This window comes from Pan troglodytes, chromosome 1 (assembly GCF_028858775.2).
Source record: "Pan troglodytes isolate AG18354 chromosome 1, NHGRI_mPanTro3-v2.0_pri, whole genome shotgun sequence".
NCBI lineage: Eukaryota > Metazoa > Chordata > Mammalia > Primates > Hominidae > Pan > Pan troglodytes.
In genome coordinates, this window is record NC_072398.2 from 209,444,004 (window position 1) to 209,464,478 (window position 20,475).

Sequence of the window (20,475 nt, forward strand, 5' to 3'; positions counted from 1 at the left end):
GATTACAGGCACACCTAATTTTGTATTTTTAGTAGAGACGGGGTTTCTCCATGTTGCCCAGGCTGGTCTCGAACTCCCAACCTCAGATGATCCACCCGCCTCAGCTTCCCGAAGTTCTGGGATTACAGGCATGAGCCACAGCACCCGGCCAACAATTCTTAAGACTTAATACCATGCCTAGCACGTAGTCTGTATTTGTTGAATGAATGAAATGGGCCAAGGTATGTAGTGCTGTTTGTGGGTATCATGCAGCCGGGCTGCCACTGGGCCCCTGAAGTCCTCCTTGCTGTGGGTTTCTGGGCACACAGGCACTCCTCTTTTATCTTGTTTTTTTTTTTTTTTTTTTTTGGTTTGGTTTTGTTTTGTTTTTCTGAGACGGAGTCTCACTCCATCACTCAGGCTGGAGTGCAGTGGCGCTGTCTTGGCTCACTACAACCTCTGCTTCTTGGGTTCAAGCGATTCTCCTGCCTCAGTGTCCAGAGGAGCTGGGACTACAGGCGTGCGCGCCACCATGCCTGGCTAATTCCTGTATTTTTTGTAGAGACAGGGTTTCACCATGTTGGCCAGGATGGTCTTGAACTGCTGACCTCAAATGATCCACCTGCCCCAGCCTCCCAAAGTGCTGGGATTACAGGTGTGAGCCATTGCACCCAGCCTCCTCTTTAATCCTCACAACAACCCAGAAGGGGGTTGTCTCCCATTTCACAGACAAGAAAACGGAGACACAAACCTACGTGTCCAAAGTGGCACAGGTAGGGAGTGTGAAGCCCCCAGGACAGCAGAAGGCCTTTCCACCCTGTCCAACCCACCTGTACCCTGGGCCCTGAGGCCAGTTCTTCCCAGAGAAATAAGCTTCTTTCAGTCTTTTTCTCCCTGACCACAAAGACTCAGCTCTGTCCTCAGAAATATTTGGAAAGTTTTATTTAAATGTTTTGTGTTCCCTTTTAACCACCACCAAAAAGAGAAAAAAAATTTTTTTTTGCCGTTCCAAACAGGAGAGTCGCTTCAGAGAGGAGCTGGCGTGTGTGTTCAGAACCCAGGAGTGTGAGCCCTGCCAGGTGGCTCTTCCCGGCCTGGGCCACGCTGGGTAGGATGGCCACCCAGGCACCGGCTTCCTGGGACCCTGGTGGCCTTGGAGTGAGTGAGTGAGCAAGGCCTTGTCCTGAGGAGAAAGACCTCAACTCCCCTGAAGGAGGGCTGGGCCTGGGGACAGGGACATGAGCGTGGTAGGGCCTGGGGGGTTCCAGAGGTAAGGAGATGGGAGTGGGAGGGTCAGGAGATGAGACTGGGAGGGTCAGATCCAGAATGTTCCATGGAGGCTTCAGGGCCTCTGGGTCTGGAGAAATACGTTTGCTAGAAAAATAAGAGGCTTTGAGAATTTCTGCAGTCTGTACTCTCTGCCTGCCCAAGAGAAATCTACCCTGTTGGCCAAAGGGCAGCGGGGAGGGAGCAAAGGCTGGAGGCCAGAAGTGGGTTTGGCCCTTGGGGAAGATTCCAGAGGGGAGCGAGGTGGGCGGCAGACTTTGGTTTCCTGGGTCCCCTTTCTTGCAGTTGCAGAGGCTGAGGAGGCCCCCACCTCCCTGCCCCTTGAGGGGTGGGCTGCCGTGTGGGAAGTTGGCATCTGTCACGGGCTTGTGGGTGCCCGGGCCCTGGGCCCTCAGAACAGGACGCTCAGGGGGAAGAGGGCCAGCGCGAGCAGCAGGGGGCCTGCAGCAAGGCTGCCTGCCGAGCTGGCAGGAGCACAGTGGTCGAGGTTGGCCCCGATGCAGGCTGCATACGCCATCACGTGGGGGATGTAGTTCTGCTCGTGGACGCCGTGCAGCAGGTGCGCCATGGGGCCCTTGGAGAAGACGGCCACGTCCTCCCCGCCGTGGGTCTCGTGGCGCAGGGGCACAGCAGACTGCGCCTGGTAGTTGTTGTGAGCTGTGGGCCAGGGGAAACACCTGCTGAGAGCCTGCCAGGGGCCTGGCGCTGCGCACGCAGCTTTTCCATCTCCCTTCCAGGCTGGCTTGAATGCTCCCATTTCACAGAAGAGGAAAAGGAGGCTCACTGTGGGAAAGTCATTTTGCCTAAGGTCACAGGATTTGAACCTGAGCCCGTTCTGACACAGGAGTCTGCATTCTCAACCCCCAACAGAGAAAATTAACCTCATTTGGGCTGCTTGGATTAGCAGGGAGAGTTGAGGGGGAGACTCTTACCATTGCTGCATCTTTAGACCCCCTAGAACCATTGGGAGTATCAAGAACGAATGAATGATATGGGATGGGATGAACTAACTGCAAAGTCTCGTATACTGGAATATTATAGGGCCAAGAAAAATGAGTATAAAATATTGAGCACCTACTTGTGCCAGGCACTATGCTAAGCTCATCAGACCCATTTGGTCCTTCAGACAACCGTCAAAGGTAGAACCCTTTTAGAGAGGAAACTGAAGCAGAGAAAGGTGAAGTCACATGCCCAAAGTCTCAGAGCTGCTAGATTGTAGAAGGCGATTCAAACTGAGGTTGTTTGAATCAAACAACCTGGGACTCAACAATCAAACTGGGACTCAAGTCCCAGTCATTCTGAGACCCCTGACCTTGACCACAAGCTGACACCCTATTCCCAAGCCCATCCCCGAGGGGTGCCCTGTCCCCTCCCAGCCCTGGGTCCTGGAGGTCTCACCATAGTCCACCATGGAGACATTCTCTCGTTCACCGCCCACCACCTTGTAGCCAGGCCCATTGCCGTACAGGATGGCAGTGAAGGGCTTCTTGTCTGTGTCACTCAGCATGGGGGCCAGACCTGCACAGGGAGGGGGTGTTCAGGGGTCATGCTGGGGCCCCAGGAGTACAGTCCCCAGCCCCCAGATTAGGCTCCTTGGTGGCTTGGTAACCCCTGGGATCTTCTTTGAAGGGCCCTGCAATGCCTCCAAGAAGCCACCTTCTAAACCTTATTATTTCCAACTAACCATTCCCCAGTTTTCATTGTACCCATGTCCCTCCCATTCATCCATCCACCCATCCATCCATCCATCCACCCATCCATCATCCATCCATCCATCCATCCACCCATCCATCATCCATCCATCCATCCATCCACCCATCCATCATCCATCCATCCATCCACCCATCCACCCATCCATCATCCATCCATCCATCCATCCATCCATCCACCCATCCATCCATCCACCCATCCATCATCCATCATCCATCCATCCATCCATCCACCCATCCATCCATCCACCCATCCATCATCCATCCATCCATCCACCCACCCATCCATCCATTCATCCATCATCCATCCATCCATCCATCCATCCACCCAACCATCCACCCATCCATCCACCCATCCATCCATCCATCCATCATCCATCCATCCACCATCCATCCATCCACCCATCCATCATCCATCCATCCATCCACCCACCCATCCATCCATCCATTCATCCATCATCCATCCATCCATCCATCCATCCACCCATCCATCCATCCATTCATCCATCCATCATCCATCCATCCATCCATCATCCATCCATCCATCCATCCATCCACCCATCCATCCATCCATCCATCATCCATCCATCATCCAGCCAGCCATCCTCTCTCATTCATCTATCCACGTTCTCGCCCAGCCATGGTCAATGTGGCCATCCATCCACCCACCTGCCTGTCTACCTGACCACCACTCAACTCACTCCCCTGCCTCACCCTGCATTTTCTCCCCATCCCCAGTAACTCTTCCTCCCCACCCAGTTGTCATTGAGTCCCCACCATGCTCTGGGCTTGCTGGCTCTCCCACCCACTCCTGCTCCCAGGTGGGTAGACAGGAGACCCCAGGAGTGTCCACCCCAAAGAAGGCCCACCTACCAAAGATAGAGTTGCCACGGGGGGTGTATCCACCAAATGTGAAGACGTGGGAATGGTCCGCAGTGACCACGGTCAGAGTGTCTTCCGAGGAGGTCAGGCTGCCTGCCTGCCCGATGGCCCGGTCCATCTCCACCGCCTCATGCAGGGCCTGCTTGGCTTTTCCTTCATGGTGCCCGTGGTCAATTCTGCCTCCTTGGGACACCAAGGCAAAGGGCTCGGGTGAGGGAGGAGGGGAGGAAGATCTGCTCCCCAGCCCCACAACACTGCTGCTGGATTAACCTTTGTTAGCTAGGGAAGGACAGGAACCTTCGCCGGGCACCACTCTGAGCTAGCACCACAGCCTAGGCATTTGACGCAGCCATTCAACCTGACGGAGGCCAGAGAGGGACAGCCCCGGTGCCAAAGGCACATGCATGGGGGCTGCAAAGTCCAGATGTGTAATCAAATTCACCAGGCCGGGAAGCTGTACTCCTCCCACCGCCCCTCCCAGCACTGTCTCCAGCTGCTTGAAGGAGGCACTGAAGCCTTTGGGAGGTAGGGAAGGGGGCACGCTGGAATCCCTACAATGTGCCAGGCACGACACACCCATGTCTCTTTTCCCCTGAACAGCAATGCTGGGCAGAGAGGAATATGATCAGTCCTGTTTACAGATGGAGCAACTGAGGCCTAGTGTGGGGAAGCCCACGGTGGGATTTGCCAGGATGTGAATTCAGGTGTGACTCGTCCTAACCCCGTTTTTCATCTCTACCTCAAATCATCCCCTCTAAAAAGAAAGCACAGAGCTCCCAGAGGCAGTGAAAGTCCCCAGTGCCTGGGCAGTGCCTGTGGCGGTTCCACAAAGCCCTGCCGAAGCCTGAACCCCCGCAGCCTCCGCCCCCGCTTCCCACCTCCGGGTGAGTGCAGGGGCCTGGCTGGAGGCTTGGCCCAGCAGCCGAGGGCTCTGTGACCTTAAAGGAACACCTCCCTCGCTAACAGGAGGGCGCTGCCTGGTGGACACTCCCAGCTTGGAGGGTCCTGGGCGCCAGGCAGCCCTCTGTTCCCACCAGTCTGAGCCTCGCGGTGGCCCGGCAGGCTGGCAGGGCGTGTCCTCCCTTTGTTGTGGCTCTGGGAGCAGCTGGCCTGGGCGGCCCATCCTGGCCTTGCTCACAAAGGAAACCGCTCCCGAGGGAGCCCGTGCTCGCCACCGCTGGTTTCTGGCTGGCTCCTTGGCGTCAGAGGCCTGTTCGGGGCCAGGCCAAGACCGCTGTGCTCGAGTGGGAACCCCGGGGTTTGGCAAGAAAGCAGCCAAGCTGGGCTGGCGGACGCTCACCTCTGGAAGGCGGAGGCGCTGAGCATGTATGTATGCGTGGGGAGCATATGTGCAAACATGTTCACGTGTGTGCATGTGTGTGTGTGTATACATACCGATGTCAGCAAGGCAACATGAGGAACTGCGGTGGGCAAGGGCTGTTAGCACTGGAAGGTTTCTGGAATCTTTATCACTTCCTCACACTTCCTATTGTTCCCGCCTTAACTATTGTGTAGCCATAATAAGGCTAATAATAGAAACACGGTTTATTCTTTACTGGGCCCCGTTCCAAGTACTTTATGTCTCTGAACACAATGGAGGCGAATCACTCTCCAGGAGACAGATGCTATTTTTGGCTTCACATAACAGAAGTGCACAGGTAGAGGTCACACCGCCAGCAGATGGCAGCGCCAGGCCAAGAATTCAGGTCTGTCTGCAAGGCCCCTGGCCGGCGCTGAAAGAGCCTGGGAACATCAGCACACAGCGTGGGAAAGCCGGGGCCTGCGGATTTGCTTTTCTGGGCAGTGAGGCTGAGGGGCTGCTTGCCCCTCCAGGGCCAGGTCTCCAAGAAAGACTACCAAAGGGGAGAAATCTGCCTCCTCTCCCAGGAAGCCTTCCTGGATTGCTGAACCTAACTTGCATCTCCCTGCCCAAAGGAGAGCAGCTTGCTGGGCTGGGAGCGTCTACAGCGCCACCCGTCTCCTTCCACAAACCATTCTCCTAAAGGGACCTCTCCCTTCACCCCCAAACCAGTCAGTTCCCTTTAAGAGCTGGACTTCTCCATCCTGACACCAGGGCCGTGTTTCCAGCAGCCCCCTCTCAGCAGACCCGGGGCCCCTACCTTCCACCAGCAAGAAGAAGCCTTTGGGGTTCTTCCGCAGGATCTGGATGGCCACCACCACCATCTCGGAGAGTGACGGGTCCGTCACGTTGTTCCTGTTCAGCTCGTACTGCATGTCCCCTGGCTCGAAGAGACCTGAGGAGGACGCCAGGAGGATGTGGATGCTGAGAGGCTGTGACCCGGCTAGGAGGACTCCAAGGAAGCTGGGGTGTCTCAGGGAATGCAGGCTCCCCACAGCCAGCTTGGGGTAGAGTATGGTGGCTGGGAGGATCCTTATCTGGGTGATTTTTGTGGGTCCAGAATTAGGCCCCCAATTCCTTTTTTTTCTTTTTTCTTTTTCTTTTTTTTTTTTGAGACAGAGTCTCACTCTGTTGTCCAGGCTGGAGTGCAGTGGTGCGATCTCGGCTCCCTGCAACCTCTGCCTCCCGGATTCAAGTGATTCTCCTGCCTCAGCCTCCTGAATAGCTGGGACTACAGACATGCATCACCACACCCAGCTAATTTTTGTTGTATTTTAAGTAGAGACAGGGTTTCACCATGTTAGCCAGGCTGGTCTCGAACTCCTGACCTCAGGTCATCCGCCCACCTCGGCCTCCCAAAGTGTTGGGATTACAGGCGTGAGCCTCCGCACCCAGCCCCAATTCCTTTCATTTTCATTCCCACCACTATGGCGCGGCGGGATCACCACGCCCGTTTCACAGATGAGGAGCACTGAGGCCCAGAGGTGTTCCATAACTTGCTATTGTCAGCTGAGAAGTGGCAGATCTGGGGTTCAAATCCATCAGTCAGTCTGCCTCCAGCCTGCAGGGCTCAGCACACAGCACTGTGGCCCCAAGGCAGAGGGTCACAGCCTGGACTCGATGGGGCCGCTAGAGTGTGTGTGCATTTACATGTTGGATTTGAAGGGCACGGTGGCCTGTGCAGCGAAACAGCAGAAGGTTTGGAATCATTGTCCCTCCTGCTCACTGGGCTCCGTTTTCTCACTTGTGACATAAGGAGAATGATCCATTCCTTGCCCATGGCACAAAGTTCCATGTGTCCCATGCTGGTGCTTCTGATTCTGGTGTCCTTCCAATTCTGGTGTCCTTCCAGAACACCCTGCCCCTCTGTGAGTGGGTACACAGCCGAACAATAGCTCCCATGCACACAGGGTTCACTTGGTGCCACATGCTGTTAGCGCTTTGGAAGGAGGCAAAAGCCAGCCTCCAAGATGGTGCCCAATAACCCCTGCCCCCTGGAATTCACGTGCTTGTGTGGTCTCCTCCCACACTAGCCTTTGTATGCCATAGAATGCCACCGAAATGATGGTGTGTGATTTCGAAGGCTGGGGCATAAAATGTTGTAGCTTCTGTTTATATACTCTTGGATCTCTGTGGGAAGCCAGCCACCATATAATTAGGACACTCAAGCTGCTCTATAGAGAGCAATGTGCCAAGGAACTGAGGCCTCCTGCCAACAGCCAAGACCAACTCGCCAGCCATGTGAGTGAACCATCCTGGAAGCACCAGCCCCAGTCAAGCCTTCAGATGACTGTGACCTCATGGGAGACCCAGCTAAGCTGTCCCCAGATTCCTGACCCAAAGAAATTGAGTGAGGCAATAAATGTTTACTCTTGTTTTAAACTGTTAAGTTTTGTTTTGTGACAGGGTCTCACTCTGTTGCCCAAACTGGTGCAGTGGCATGATCATAGCTCACTGCAGCCTCAAACTCTTGGGCTCAAGCAAGCCTCCCACGTCAGCTTCCTGAGTGGCTGGCACCACCACACCTGACTAATGTTTTCTTTCTTTCTTTCTTTTTTTTAAGATAGGGTCTTGCTCTGTCACCCAGGCTGGAGTGCAGTGGCATAATCAACAACTCACTGCAGCCTCGACCTCCTGGGCTCAGGTGGATCCTCCTACCTTAGCCTCCTGAGTAGCTGGGACTAAAGGTGTGCGCCACCACACCTGGCCAGTTTTTTTAAAATTTTTGTAGAATTGAGGTCTCGCTATGTTTCCCAGGCTGGTCTCAAACTCCTGGGCTCAAGTGGTCAACCTGCCTTGGCCTCCCAAAGTGCTAGGATTACAGGCGCGAGCCATTGCACCTGGCCTAAGTTTTTTTGTGTTTGTTCTTTGTTTTTTGTTTTTAGACGGAGTCTTGCTCTGTCACCCAGGCTGGAGTGCAGTGGTGCGATCTTGGCTCACTGTAACCTCCGCCTCCCGGGTTCATACCATTCTCCTGCCTCAGCCTCCTGAGTAGCTGGGACTACAGGTGCCCGCCACCACACCAGGCTAATTTTTTGTATTTTTAGTAGAGACGGGGTTTCACCTCGTTAGCCAGGATGGTCTCGATCTCCTGACCTTGTGCTCCGCCCACCTCGGCCTCCCAAAGTGCTGGGATTACAGGCATGAGCCACCGCACCCGGCCTGCACCTGGCCTAAGTTTTGAGATAATTTGTTATACAGCAACAGATAACTTATACAACACAAGTTCATGTCATGCTCATGACAACCCAGGGGTTGTCGCCAGCCCCATCACTATCTCCATTTTATGGGAGCATCATTATCCCTACTTTATAGAAGAGGAAACTGAGGCAGAAAGAGGAGAAATCACTTGCCCAAGGTCACACAGCTTAGAGGTGGTAGAGCTGGATTTGAACCCAGCACTCTGGCTCTAAGATCCATGAGCAAAACCAGCATGATACACGGGTGCATGCACAGCCCATGTGGTACTGGGTGTGTGCCATGTGACCCAGGCAAGCAAGAGGCTGTGTGCATGTGTCTGGAGGACCCACCAGGCGCACAGCTCTGAGCCCATAACCTCTAATGACACCCAGGACGCGGAGCTGTGTTCCTTGGGAAATGTCTGCAGGAGATTTTGCCACCACTTGCTTGGCACTACAGACAGCTGGAAAAGAAAACCCAGATAGCTGCATGGTGGTGCTCAGGGCAGCATCCCACCAGACCTGAAGCTGCCCCTGGGCCCTCACCACCTGCTCCCCACTGCCTGGGGAGGAGGGCAATCGTCAGGATGGGCAGAGATAACTTGGCTGGCTTCTGCCCTGGCCATGCACACAGTAGAGCTGACTCCAGGTCCCAGGCTCCATAGCCCAAGAGCTGTTAAGTCCCAGTTCCCAGCCAGGGCTCAAACTTGCCTGGGCCGTACCGCTGTCAGTTGTGCCGCATGCCGCGGGCCACTCCCCTCTCTGAGCTTCAGTTTCTTCTTGTGCCCAATGAGGCTAATCCCCCTGCACAGCCAGCAGATTTCAGGCCTAATTCCAGGAACCAGAACCCCCTTCCTTGCCTCTCCCAGGTCCTGAAGCCCAAGAGCAGAGGCCCCTAAGTGGGCATCAGGCTAGGGCCTTGTCCCCAGGTGCTGGCCACACGCAGCTCCGGCCACCAGGCTCCGAGCCATGCATCCTCCACTCCACCCCCTCCACTTACCCAATAGGTAGTCCACATTGTGGGGGTCAAGGGTCAGGAGTTCCGTGCGGTTCCAGATGAAGTGGGAGTGCTAGGAGGAAGGGCTGTGTCAGCACATGCCGGGGGCTAGGGAGAGTCGGAAGGACTGACCCCAGCAGCTATCAGAGTCTGAGGCCTTTACTTGTTTCCTTCCCTCACTTAAAAATCTCTCCCTGAGGACCCACCATCCCTGACCTCAAGAAATGATGAATCAATAGCCCATTATAATGTATAATGCAAGGGGATGAGAATTCTGATAGAGCCCAGGGAGGCCGTGAGCCCAGACACAGGACCAGGGAGGGCTTCCTGGTGGAGGTGATGTTCTAATGGGTCCCTGGAGGACAAGTGGGAATTGAACAGCCTAGGGTCAGGAAGGCTATTCCAGGGAGGAGGGATCATGGGGCAAAGAAGAGCCAGGCACAGGTCTCCAGGGGCCTTGAGTGCTGACAGGTGTGGGCTGTTTTCTGGAGGCTGTGGAGGGCCAGGGAGGAAGCAAAGCCCCAGCTCTGCTTTGGGGACCCCATCTGGGAGGGGAGATAAAGGCGTGGCTCTTTCCCCAGGGAATAAAGTCCACAGAAAGAAGCCAGCTAGGCCAGGCCTGGAGAGGGCACCATGTGGGCCTGGACCAGGGGTCCCAGCACTGCCAAGGATCTGCTGTGTGCCCTTAGAAGACCCCCTGCCTTCTCTTAGCAATGACAGTGGGATCAGTGGCTTTTCAAGCCTCAGGGGCTGTTGTGGGGAGGAGGGCAGAGAGGCTCAGAAAGTGGGGCTCTGCAACCCCCCCAGCCCCTGCTTCCTGGAGGTGGCTCTCCTGTGCTCTCTCCCTCCAGGGTTGTTCCTGTTATTCCCTCTTTACAGATGAGGGCACCGAGGCACACAGACCACGTAGCCACTGAATGGTAAAGGTGAAACTGACTCTGAAACCCACTCTTAAGGCATGATTTTCTAGGGATGTGGGGCCTACACGGGACCTGATACCCAATGTGGCCAGGCTCGGGGCCATGGTGTAGACGCTCTCTCCCCGTCTTAGAGGTCTAGACCGAGCTCCTGGGTAAGCACCCTGCCTGGGCAAGGAGGGTGAAGCTCTGGCCCCATGTGCCACTTAGAGAAACTGAGGCTGGTGTCTCTCTGGCTTGAGCTTGGAGGGGGCTCTGGCCCAGCCTGAGCTGACTCAGAAGGGATGGAAAGGGTTCAAAGCCACTCAGTTCCACACCCCCACCAACCCCACGGGGGCCCTTCCCTAGTCCCTACCCCCACCTCGTTCTTGGCCCAGCCTCATCCCACGAGGCCTCCCCAGGGGCCAGTCCTGGAACTTGCAGAAACCCAACCCCAGAGTGACATCAAAGTGGCTGCCAGGCTACTCCCCACTGTCTTCAGCCCTGACCACAGTCATTTCCAGACCCCAGCTGCCCCAGGCCTGCAGGCCAGCAGCTCAGATTTAAAGGGCCAGAGGCCACTCCAAGGAGCTGGAGCTTGGGGTCCTTCCAGAGGTCCCTCCAGCCTCCCTTCCCCAATCTATTCCATCCCCCAGCCAAGGGGGACTCACTGTGGAGGGCTTCTCCGCTCCCTCCATGGCTTGCACACTGGGGCCAACCATGTCCTCCCCTGATCCATCCAGCGCTGCCTCCTCCCTCCGTCCTCCTACTTGCCCAGAGCTTCTTGGCCCCTCCCTGTCGTCTGTCCTCCAAGGGCGCCTGCAGAGCCAGGTGTCCCCCATGCAGGCACACAGCGTTCCATGTTTCCTTGGCCATCTGGCTCAGCCTCTGTGCCTCACGCATGCCCCGCCAGGTGCCTACATACAATAGGTGCTCAGGGTGACTGAATGTCCACACAGGTTATTCCCTGGCCCAGCCTCCTCCTCACCGTCCGCCTCTCTCTGGTGTCCCCTCCAAGGGAAGGAAATGATTAGTCACCGACTATCTACCGCTTGTATATCTCTTAGGCCATTTGAGCCCATGGAGGAAAGATTTCCGATGCCCTTTCTACAGAGGACAACAGAGCTTCAGAGCGGGGGTCACACAGCCTCTCCCCATCACAGGCCACCTCTGCAGCCACACGGCCCCAGCACAGGCTACCTTGTGTCTCGGTTTGAAGCTCTTCCAGGTGTCAACGAGGTCCAGGCCGTCCAGCCTCGTGCCCCTGGCTTTCTCGTCACTCTCATACTCCACATCAGTTTTATTCTTGGGGTACATGTATTTCCGGCCACCCCCCATGATCACCTAAAAGAGACAGGAACCATCACTTCTGCAGGGTTCCAAGATGCCCAAAAGCCCCAGTGACCTCAGCTTGGAACCTGGACTCCTGGAGTCCCTGGAGATGGTGTGGACACTTTCCCAGCCTGGTGAGCCAGGCCTCAGTCATCTCTGGGCCTTACTTGTCCAGCGTGGGGAGATGAAATCACGAGTCTATTGGGACGGTGGTTTGGCGCTTCTAGGGATATTGGAGGAGCTGATAACTTACCTTACTTGGCTTCCCGGAATCCACAGAACTCCCACTTGAATAAGAATCAGACCATTTACAGAGCGTTCCCCGTGTGTCAGGCACTAAGCATTTAAGATACATTCTGACTCAACTTCATACCAAGGCTGCAATAAACCCTGGTCACCTGTTTTCCAACTAAAAAAATGGGCACAGAAATTGGTTTTTTCCCCCGAAGGCCACAGAGCCAGGAAGTGGCAGCATCAGGATTCAAACCCAGGGCTTTTCCGGCTATGGCACTAGGGCCCTGCTGTATTCATGCAGCTGAGGGCAGGGACTCCCAGAGCCTCCTCTCCCACGGTGGAAGGCTGAATGTGTGCAGGGAGAGGCTCCAGCCAGGGAGGTCTTTGGGGCAGCCCACAGCTGGGAGCCAGCCCACCGCAGCCTGGGCAAACAGCGGGGCCGGGCCTCACGGCTCTGTAGTCACCACCAGGCTAATTTTACCCACCAGCTGGTGTGTGCGGGCAGACGGACGCGGGACTGTTTGTTTTCCTTGGGAGTCCATGTTTGAAGTTCTGACTATTTTTAAAATAGGGCCAAGAGCATAACAGCAGCCGCCTGCGGTGACCACCACACTAGTGTTTTCTTGTCACCGCGGGCGCCAGCCCGGGCCACTGCCCCTGGCTGACACCTTGGGAGTGCAGAGCCTGCCTGACACTGGCCCCAGATCCACCATTCCAGGCCTGCATCTCATAGGTCCCTTGCTCTATCCTCCACTCTGTCTCCCACCTTAGAACCTAGGTTTTGTGGAATGCACAGGGGGCCAGGAACACAGGATGGCAGGAGAGGTGGGAAAGGTGCCCCAGGACCAGCCTGGGTCCAGGCCATGGTCATGGCCGTGAGCTTTGAAGTCAGACTTGGGTTTGAACCCTGACTCTATCGCCTACTGACCAAGGGCCTGCCACCTAAACTCTGTGAGCCCAGTTTTCCTATCCATAAAATGTGACTGGCCAGGCGCGGTGGCTCATGCCTGTAATCCCAGCACTTTGGGAGGCTGAGGCGGGAGGATCGCTTGATGCCAGGAGTTTGAGACCAGCCTGGACAACATGGCAAGACTCTGTCTATACAAATACAATTTGTTTCGAAACTTAGCCGGGCATGGTGGTACAGGCTTGTGCTCCTAGCTATTCAAGGGACTGAGCCAGGAGGAGCACTTGAGCCCAGGAGGCTGAGACTGAAGTGAGCCATGATCACGCCACTGCACTCCAGCCTGGGCAACAGAGCGAGACCCTGTCTCAAAAATAAAATAAAATAGGCCGGGTGCGATGGCTCACGCCTATAATCCCAGCACTTTGGGAGGCCAAAACGGGCGGATCACCTGAGGTCCAGAGTTTGAGACCAGCCTGGCCAACATGGCGAAACCCCGCCTCTACTAAAAATTAAAAAAAAAAAATTAGCCGGGCGTGGTGATGTGCGCCTATAATCCCAGCTACTCAGGAGGCTGAGGCAGGACAATCGCTTGAACCCGGGAGGTGAAGGTTGCAGTGAGCCAAGATCGCACCACTGCACTCCAGCCTTAGAGACAGAGTGAGACTCCGTCTCAAAATAATAATAATAAATAAAATGCAACTAACATCCATCCACAGACCCATCACAGGAGGAAAGGCAGTCACCCAGGGAAGTCCCCAGCACCCAGGGGGTGGCTGCCACTGGAAGGCATTTCTATTGCCAGAAGGAGTGGGGAGACAAGTGGTTCAGAGAGGCAGAGTCCTTGCTCTCAGCTGCAGCCAGGAGCTCAGGGGGCAGGGTGGGCTGGGAGGAGAAGAAGGAGAAGGGGACCCCAGGTCACGGGTCCCTTGCCCCCCCACCCCACAACTGTTCCCACAGAACCTGACCTCTTGGCATCTTCAGAGTGGAAAACGAAGCCCCCAATCTTCCTGCAGGGAGCCTCATCGTTTCCAGCCCGGCAGCGACTTCACACGGGCTCATTAAACTCCCAAATAACAGACTTGCTGTTTGGCTTTGGGGTTTGGGTTTGTGTCTTTCTTTCTTTCTTTCTCTTCTTTCTTTTTTTTTTTTAAGCAACAGTATTTATTTTCAGGGTGGACACCAGGATTTTTGTTTCATGTACAGTCTGGGGACTGGGAGGCTTTTGGGGGGGGGGTGGTGACGGAGAGGCAGGTGGGGCTGGGAGAGAAAGGAAGAGGAGGAAAGAAAGGGATCCTCACACAGGTCCTCCCTCCTCACTCACTCCCTGGCTTGTGCCCCTTGATGTGGCCCCTGTGGCCCCCCCTCCTCATCTCCCACCCCCTCACCTGAAACATCTTCCCTCCCCTCGAATTTCCTTCAAGTTCCTGTCCCCTGCTCAGGCTGTCCCTGACAAACCCCTCTGAGGAGCAGTCCCCATGTAATTATACCCTGTGCCTGTACAACAAATGTTCTCACATCCATGACCTCATCACGGCCTCCCACGGCCCTGGGAGCAAGCAAGTGTGGCTCTCTGTTCCTGCTGCACAGGTGGGGAAACTGAGGCATAGGGAGGGGAAGGAACTCGCCCCAGGCCACATGTCGGGTGAAGGCAAGCCAGGATGAGTGGCTTGGCCTCAGATGTCTGCTCACTGAAAGGGGCCAACAGCACTGTGTGTCCTGAAAGCGGGTACTTAATCCACCATGCTGGGAAAAGGGCAGACGTGGGTCTCTACTGTAGAGGGGCCAAGTGGCCCCCAGAAATTTGTGGGGGGCAGTGCATGGAGGGCTGAAGGCAGATGAGTTTGTCTGGTGGTGGAGAGAAAGAGGTGAGGCGTAGCTGGGCCGGGGGGCTTTCTCTGCCCCTCACCGAATCCCCATTCCAGGCTCAAGGGGCAGAAGTCCCCAGATCGCCTCAGCAGTCCCCCACAGTAGGCAACAAAAGCCTGAAGAGGAACGAGCCGGGCATTCTCACTTAAGAACAGAGAGTAAGCGTCACATGGATGACTTCTGTCTCCATGAGTCAGCTCGGTTTGTTGAAGTGTGTTTCAGGGCAAGGACATGTGGCTCCTGCATAAGTGCCACCACCTTCTGGGCACTCGCTAGGCCTCGGGTCCTGTGCTGAGCTCCACAGGGATTATCTTAATCAGTTCTTGGTGTAAGCTTATGAGGCAGGTACAGTTCACAAAGGAGTTGTGAAAGGGAAGCCTCAGAGAGGTTAAGTAACTGACCCAAGGTCACACAGCTAGCAACACGCAGGGCAAGGTCTGGAACTCGGAAGTTTAAACACGAGAGCTGGCACTAGCCAACCACTGTACACACCACCTCTTTGCCGGGCATGCTGGTGGTTGAGTGTACAGATATGCACCCATCTGTGACCATGTGAATACGCAGGGCAGGCAGACGACACTTGGCCATCACCACCTCCCTGTGTAGTGGGGGGCAGAGGTGGGCACAGCACCAGGTTTCAATTTATGGAATCATCCCTGGATGCCTGGTTCTTGGGGTGTGGTGGCGGTCACATGAGGGTTCACCCCGCAGCCCCACCGCAGAGAAATCCCACAGTGCCTGCCTGCCCAACCGCAAATCCCCTAATGGGCTGGGAGCCTCCCAGGTGTGTGGGGAGCCAGGCCAGGCTGCTTTCTCCGGGCCAGCCTGGGCCTGAGGCCTCCTGCCCACCAGAGGCCCCGCCTCACCCCGTCCCTGCCCGGCTGCCCCGAGCACTCACGTCAATGTCCCTGATATTATGCATGAGCTGGTAGGCGATGTCCTTGCAGCCCTGGCTCAAGGCCTCAGGGGGCATCTCGTTGTCTGAGTACCAGTCCCGGTCAGCCGAGTGGGCGTAGGCGGCGCTGGGGGTGGCATGGTTCACTCTCGTGGTGGTCACAATGCCCACAGATTTCCCTGGGGTGCAGGAGGGGCGGGTTTGGCTTTATCCACAGATCGGGGTGTCCCAGAGGCCTCCTCGCTCCCCTCCCCCTCCCCGCTAAAGACAGGCCCCCGCTTCAGTTCTGAGGATTGCCCGGGTCTCAGTCTCCCCATCCACAGCAGTAGGTGTCTGGCAGTGGCTTCCAAGTAGCCGAGCAGCCAGAACACTGCCTCTGGAACCCTCTCCCCTCACCCCGAAGGCCCTTGAGATGTGAGCACCTGGGCTGGAGTCCTCCCCTTCATCAAGGCGCCCACAGGACCCCTGAGGGATCTCAAGTGGACTGTGGCTCTGTCACCTGTATGTTGGCCTTGTCACCTGTGTTTTGGCCTTGGCCCCTGACTAAAGCTTCTGGGGGCACGGGCTGGGCCTCCCAATTCTGAGGAGGGAAGGGGCGTGGCCATGGACTGCACCCCACAGGCTAGCCCTGGGCTGACTTCTCCCTCCTCACACCAACCCTATGAGGGGGCTACGTTCCCACCCGTTTTATAGTCAAATGAAGAATCGACTCAGAGAAATGAACTGGGACCAGAACCCACCACTGAGTGAACCCCGAACCCTCAGCTTCCCCTGTCACGGAAGGAATCCCATGGATATTACAGACTCCCAGCACATCAGAGCTGGGAGCCCCACAGAGAAGCCTTTTCTGACCCCTTCCCATGACACAGTCAGAAAGACTGAGGCCCGGACAGGCCACGAAGCTGGTCCTGCTCCCCACTGCTCCCCCGACTCACCAGCATCCTTGGCCCAGTGCAGGATGGAGGTGACCTCGTTCCCCTGGGTGGTGTTGCACCGGGAACGCTCAGTGGCTGCGCTTACCCCCACGGTGCCCTCATTGGCCTTCACCCCACACAGGTAGGCGGTGGCGGTGCCGGCGCTGTCAGGGACCTGGGCATTGGTGTTGTACGTCTGCAGGTGGGAGAGGAGGATCAGGAGATGGCCAGGCCTTCGCCCCTATGGCACCCACCCCGCCTACACTCACACCACGGGGACTGGGGCGTGAGGAACCAGAGAGGACCCCATAGCCTTGACCAGGCCCACTGCCCACTGAAGCCCCCCACAGCCACAGGACTACCTAGCTGCCTGCTTCCTGCCATCATTCCCTGCACCCTGGCAGCACTGGCGCAGGACCTTCGCTCTCCAAAGTACAGAGAAGTGTCTGGCGGAAGAGTGGGGCTCAGGTGGGGTCAGCGGAGGCCTCTCTCTGGGCCTGGGGCTGCAGAAGCCAGGGAGGGGTTGGGGAGCAGGGGAGTCCTGGAGAAGGGAGAGGGAGGGGCCTTCTTGAAGGAGTGGGGGGTCTGGGGATACGGTAGTGAAAGTGAGGGGGAAGGGGACTGGGGAAGGGAAGGGTGGGGCCAAGACCAGCGCTGACTTCTCTGCCACCTGCCCTGCGGCCACCATCACAGGGTTGCCCTACATCCGGATGTTTAGCAGAGACCCCAAAACTATTTGCCTGTCTCCCTTCCCCACCAGCCTGAGAGCACCTTGAAGGCACAGAAGGCACCATAGTCCCCACTACTCCCCCAAAAGTGAGCCTGGGGCCTGACCCAGGGTCTGGAGGTTATTACATAACACCACTATCACCACCACCAATAGCAATAGCTACCCGGCAGTGCACACTGCCTTGAACAACCTAGGTCAGTCCAGGCACACCTCATTTTAGTGTACTCCACAGACACTGTGTTTGTTACAAATTGAAGATCTGTGGCAACCCTGTGTCAAGCAAGTCCATCAGCATCATTTTTTCCAAAAACATGAGCTCACTTCATTAGTGTTTTTTAGCAATAGCATATTTTTAAATTAAGGTATATACATTTTTTTAGACATAATGCTATCCCACACTTAAAAGACTACTGTAGGGTGCAAACATAACTTTAATATGCACTGGGAAACCAAAAAATGTGTGACTTGCTTCATTGCAATATTTGCTTTATTACAGTGGCCTGGAACCAAACCCGAAGTATAGGTGAGGTATGCCTATAGTCTAATTAACTTCATGAACTGCCTTGGGAAAGAATGAATGAACTGGAACTTCATGCAAAAGTGTATACACGCCAGGCACGGTGGCTCACGCCTGTAATCCTAGCACTTTGGGAGGCCAAGGTGGGCAGATCACCTGGGGTCAGGAGTTCGAGACCAGCCTGGCCAACAGGGTGAAACCTTGTCTCTACTAAAAATAAAAAAATTAGCCGGGCATGGTGGCGCGTGCCTGTAATCCCAGCTACTTGGGAGGCTGAGGCAGAAGAATCACTTGAACTCGGGAGGCAGAGGTTGCAGTGAGCTGATGTCATGCTACTGTACTCCAGCCTGGAAGACAGAGTAAGACTCTGTCTCAAAAAAAAAAAAAAAAAAAAAAAAAAAAAAGCATATATAGGCCGTGCATGGTGGCTCACACCTGTAATCCCAAGACTGGGAGGCCAAGGCTGGAGGATCGCTTAAGCCCGAGAATTAGAGACCTTGAGGGGGTCTCTAATTATCCAGATGTGGTGGTGCACACCTGTAGTCCCAGCTACTCAGGAGGCTAATGTGGGAGGATGGCTTGAGCCCAGGAGTTGGAGGCTGCAGTGAGCTATGGCTGCACCACTGCACTGCAGCCTGGGCAACAGAGCAAGACCCTCTCTCTAAACACACACACGCAAGCAGGTACAGTGATGCTATGGTGTCAGAAGTCAGGGTGGTGGCTGCTCCAGGTGGGGAGTGGGCTTGGGCATGGAGGGGGTCAGGGGGTCAGGGGACCTCTGGCTGCTGTCATGTTCAGATGCTCGACCTGGATACTGGTTATACAGACCTGAACTGGGCTTGGGGATGGGGCTCACCTTGGAGAGGGCCACGAAGGGGAACTTGTCCATCTCCAGCCTGGTCTCCTCCCCAGGGTTGTGGTGGAGCTGACCCTTGAGGATGCGGGCAGCCGTCACTGTGGAGACGCCCATCCCTGCAGTGGGGAGTGGGGGGCTCAGTCTCTCGTGCTCCTGCCTCTCCAATCAGCCTGCTTGGGTACCCAGAAGCTCTGTAGTTCGGTACCAAGGCAGGCTCGGGCAGTTGGCACTGGGCGTGGCTCTGTAAATGTCAGTGAGCAGCCCCTCTCTCCCTTCACCCCCAGATCCTCAGGGGGCTGCCTGGCAGAGCAGGCCTCTTGAATCCACAGCCTGGCCCCTCATCCTTTTAAACACCCTTCCTCCAGAGCCCTAGCCCCTTCAACACAGCCCCCTTCAACTCAGCCTGGCTCCCAGGCTCCTAGCTAGGTGTCCTGTCCCACCCCTCCCACAGGCCCCTGGGCCTCACCATCTCCCAGGAACATGATGACATTCTTAGCCACGTTGGTGTTGAGCTTCTGAAGCTTCAGGGCATATTTCAGGGTCTCTTGCGCTTGGTCTCGCCAGTACTTGGGGTCTTTCTCTTTCTCTAAACAGAGAGAGAGGCAGTTACTTGGTGGGGTAAGGATAGCCTCCTATCCCCAGACGTACAGATCCCCCCACTTCTGATTGCTCAGGCTGGAATGCCTGAACTTGGAGGTGGGTGCAATAGTTGCCCACCCAGACAACACACCTGTGATTTATAAATATGCGCCATCCAGATCCTCCAGAAAAGCCTGTGGACCCTGGGGTCTTCTCCTCACATCTCAGAATGAAGAAACCAAGGCTCAGAGACAACGAGCAACTTGCCTAAGGCCACACAGCACAGGCAGACACTGGCAGGGCTGGGCTTCGCTCCAAAGCCCATGCTCATTCCTTCTACCCAGTAGGGAGATGAGCTGCTAAGGCAGCAAATGAATTGTGCTAGCACAATTAAGAGAGTAATGTTTAACCTATTCAACAAACTCCTTCCAGCAGAAGGGGTCCCCTGATATAGCCAGCCATCAATTATCAACTCTGCTTAGCTTATTCATTAAAGTAGGCTCAGCAGGAACCTGACTTGGTGGCAGAGTTAATAGCAGTGCTGGAAAGCGAAGCTTGCCTTTTGCTTAATGTGTCAAATTTAAAGGAGCCAGGTGATCTCACTCTTGTTAGGATTAGTTATCAAGGACGACATTCTGCATCTCTCATCGCCCCCTCCATCCCTCTTGGCTGATAGTGACTTCTGGCTGGAGCTTTATGGTTTTGAGATAAAATGAGAACTAAGAACACTTCTTTCTCTCTCCCTCTTTCTCATGTGTGTGTGTGTCCAGCAACCAATCCACAGCTTTAGTGCCAGACAGACCTCAATTAAAACCCCAGCTGCCGGGCATGGTGGCTCATGCCTGTAATCCCAGCACTTTGGAAGGCCGAGGCAGGCAGATCACCTGAGCTCAGGAGTTCACGACCAGCTTGGGCAACACGGTGATACCCCGTCTCTACTGAAATACGAAAAATTAGTTGGGTGTGGCAGTGTGCACCTGTAGTCCCAGCTACTCAGGAGGCTGAGGCAGGAGAACTGCTTGAACCCGGGAGGCAGAGGTTGCAGTGAGCTGAGATCATACCACTGCACTCCAGCCTGGGTGACAGAGCGAGACTCCGTCTCAAAAACAAACAAACAAAAAACCCCCAGCTGCTCCAAGTACTAGCTCTGTCACCTCCCTGAGCCTCAGTCTCTTCCCCTGTTAAATGACATTGCTGGCATCATCCCCTCAGGGTCGCTCTAAGGACTGGGCCGGATAAGGCAAGTGACACACCTGACCCACAGGAGAGGCTCAAAAGTTGCCTCCCATCCCCATTATCCCGTCTCCAGGGCTGGACCAGGATCCTGGCTATGGGAGCTGGAGTCCCTCCCAGAGT

At 55.5% G+C, this 20,475-nt stretch overlaps 1 protein-coding gene across 6 annotated transcripts in view; it reads right to left on the reverse strand.

The window, feature by feature from the left end:
• Nucleotides 1-904: 904 nt before the first annotated feature.
• ALPL (alkaline phosphatase, biomineralization associated) overlaps nt 905-20,475 on the reverse strand; it is a 69,776-nt gene continuing 50,205 nt past the window's right edge. For 4 of the 6 annotated variants that reach the window (XM_016955828.4, XM_016955858.3, XM_016955850.3 and 1 more), the window contains 10 exons: nt 19,007-19,126; nt 18,541-18,656; nt 16,459-16,633; nt 15,527-15,702; nt 11,490-11,633; nt 9,397-9,466; nt 5,978-6,112; nt 3,849-4,040; nt 2,665-2,784; nt 905-1,923 (listed from right to left, as the gene is read on the reverse strand). In XM_016955828.4, coding sequence (XP_016811317.1) covers nt 1,658-1,923; nt 2,665-2,784; nt 3,849-4,040; nt 5,978-6,112; nt 9,397-9,466; nt 11,490-11,633; nt 15,527-15,702; nt 16,459-16,633; nt 18,541-18,656; nt 19,007-19,126 — 1,514 coding nt within the window. In that variant the 3' untranslated portion in view covers nt 905-1,657. The remainder of the gene's footprint in view (nt 1,924-2,664; nt 2,785-3,848; nt 4,041-5,977; nt 6,113-9,396; nt 9,467-11,489; nt 11,634-15,526; nt 15,703-16,458; nt 16,634-18,540; nt 18,657-19,006; nt 19,127-20,475) is intronic. The other 2 variants (XM_054663500.2, XM_016955846.3) reach the window with 1 other exon arrangement.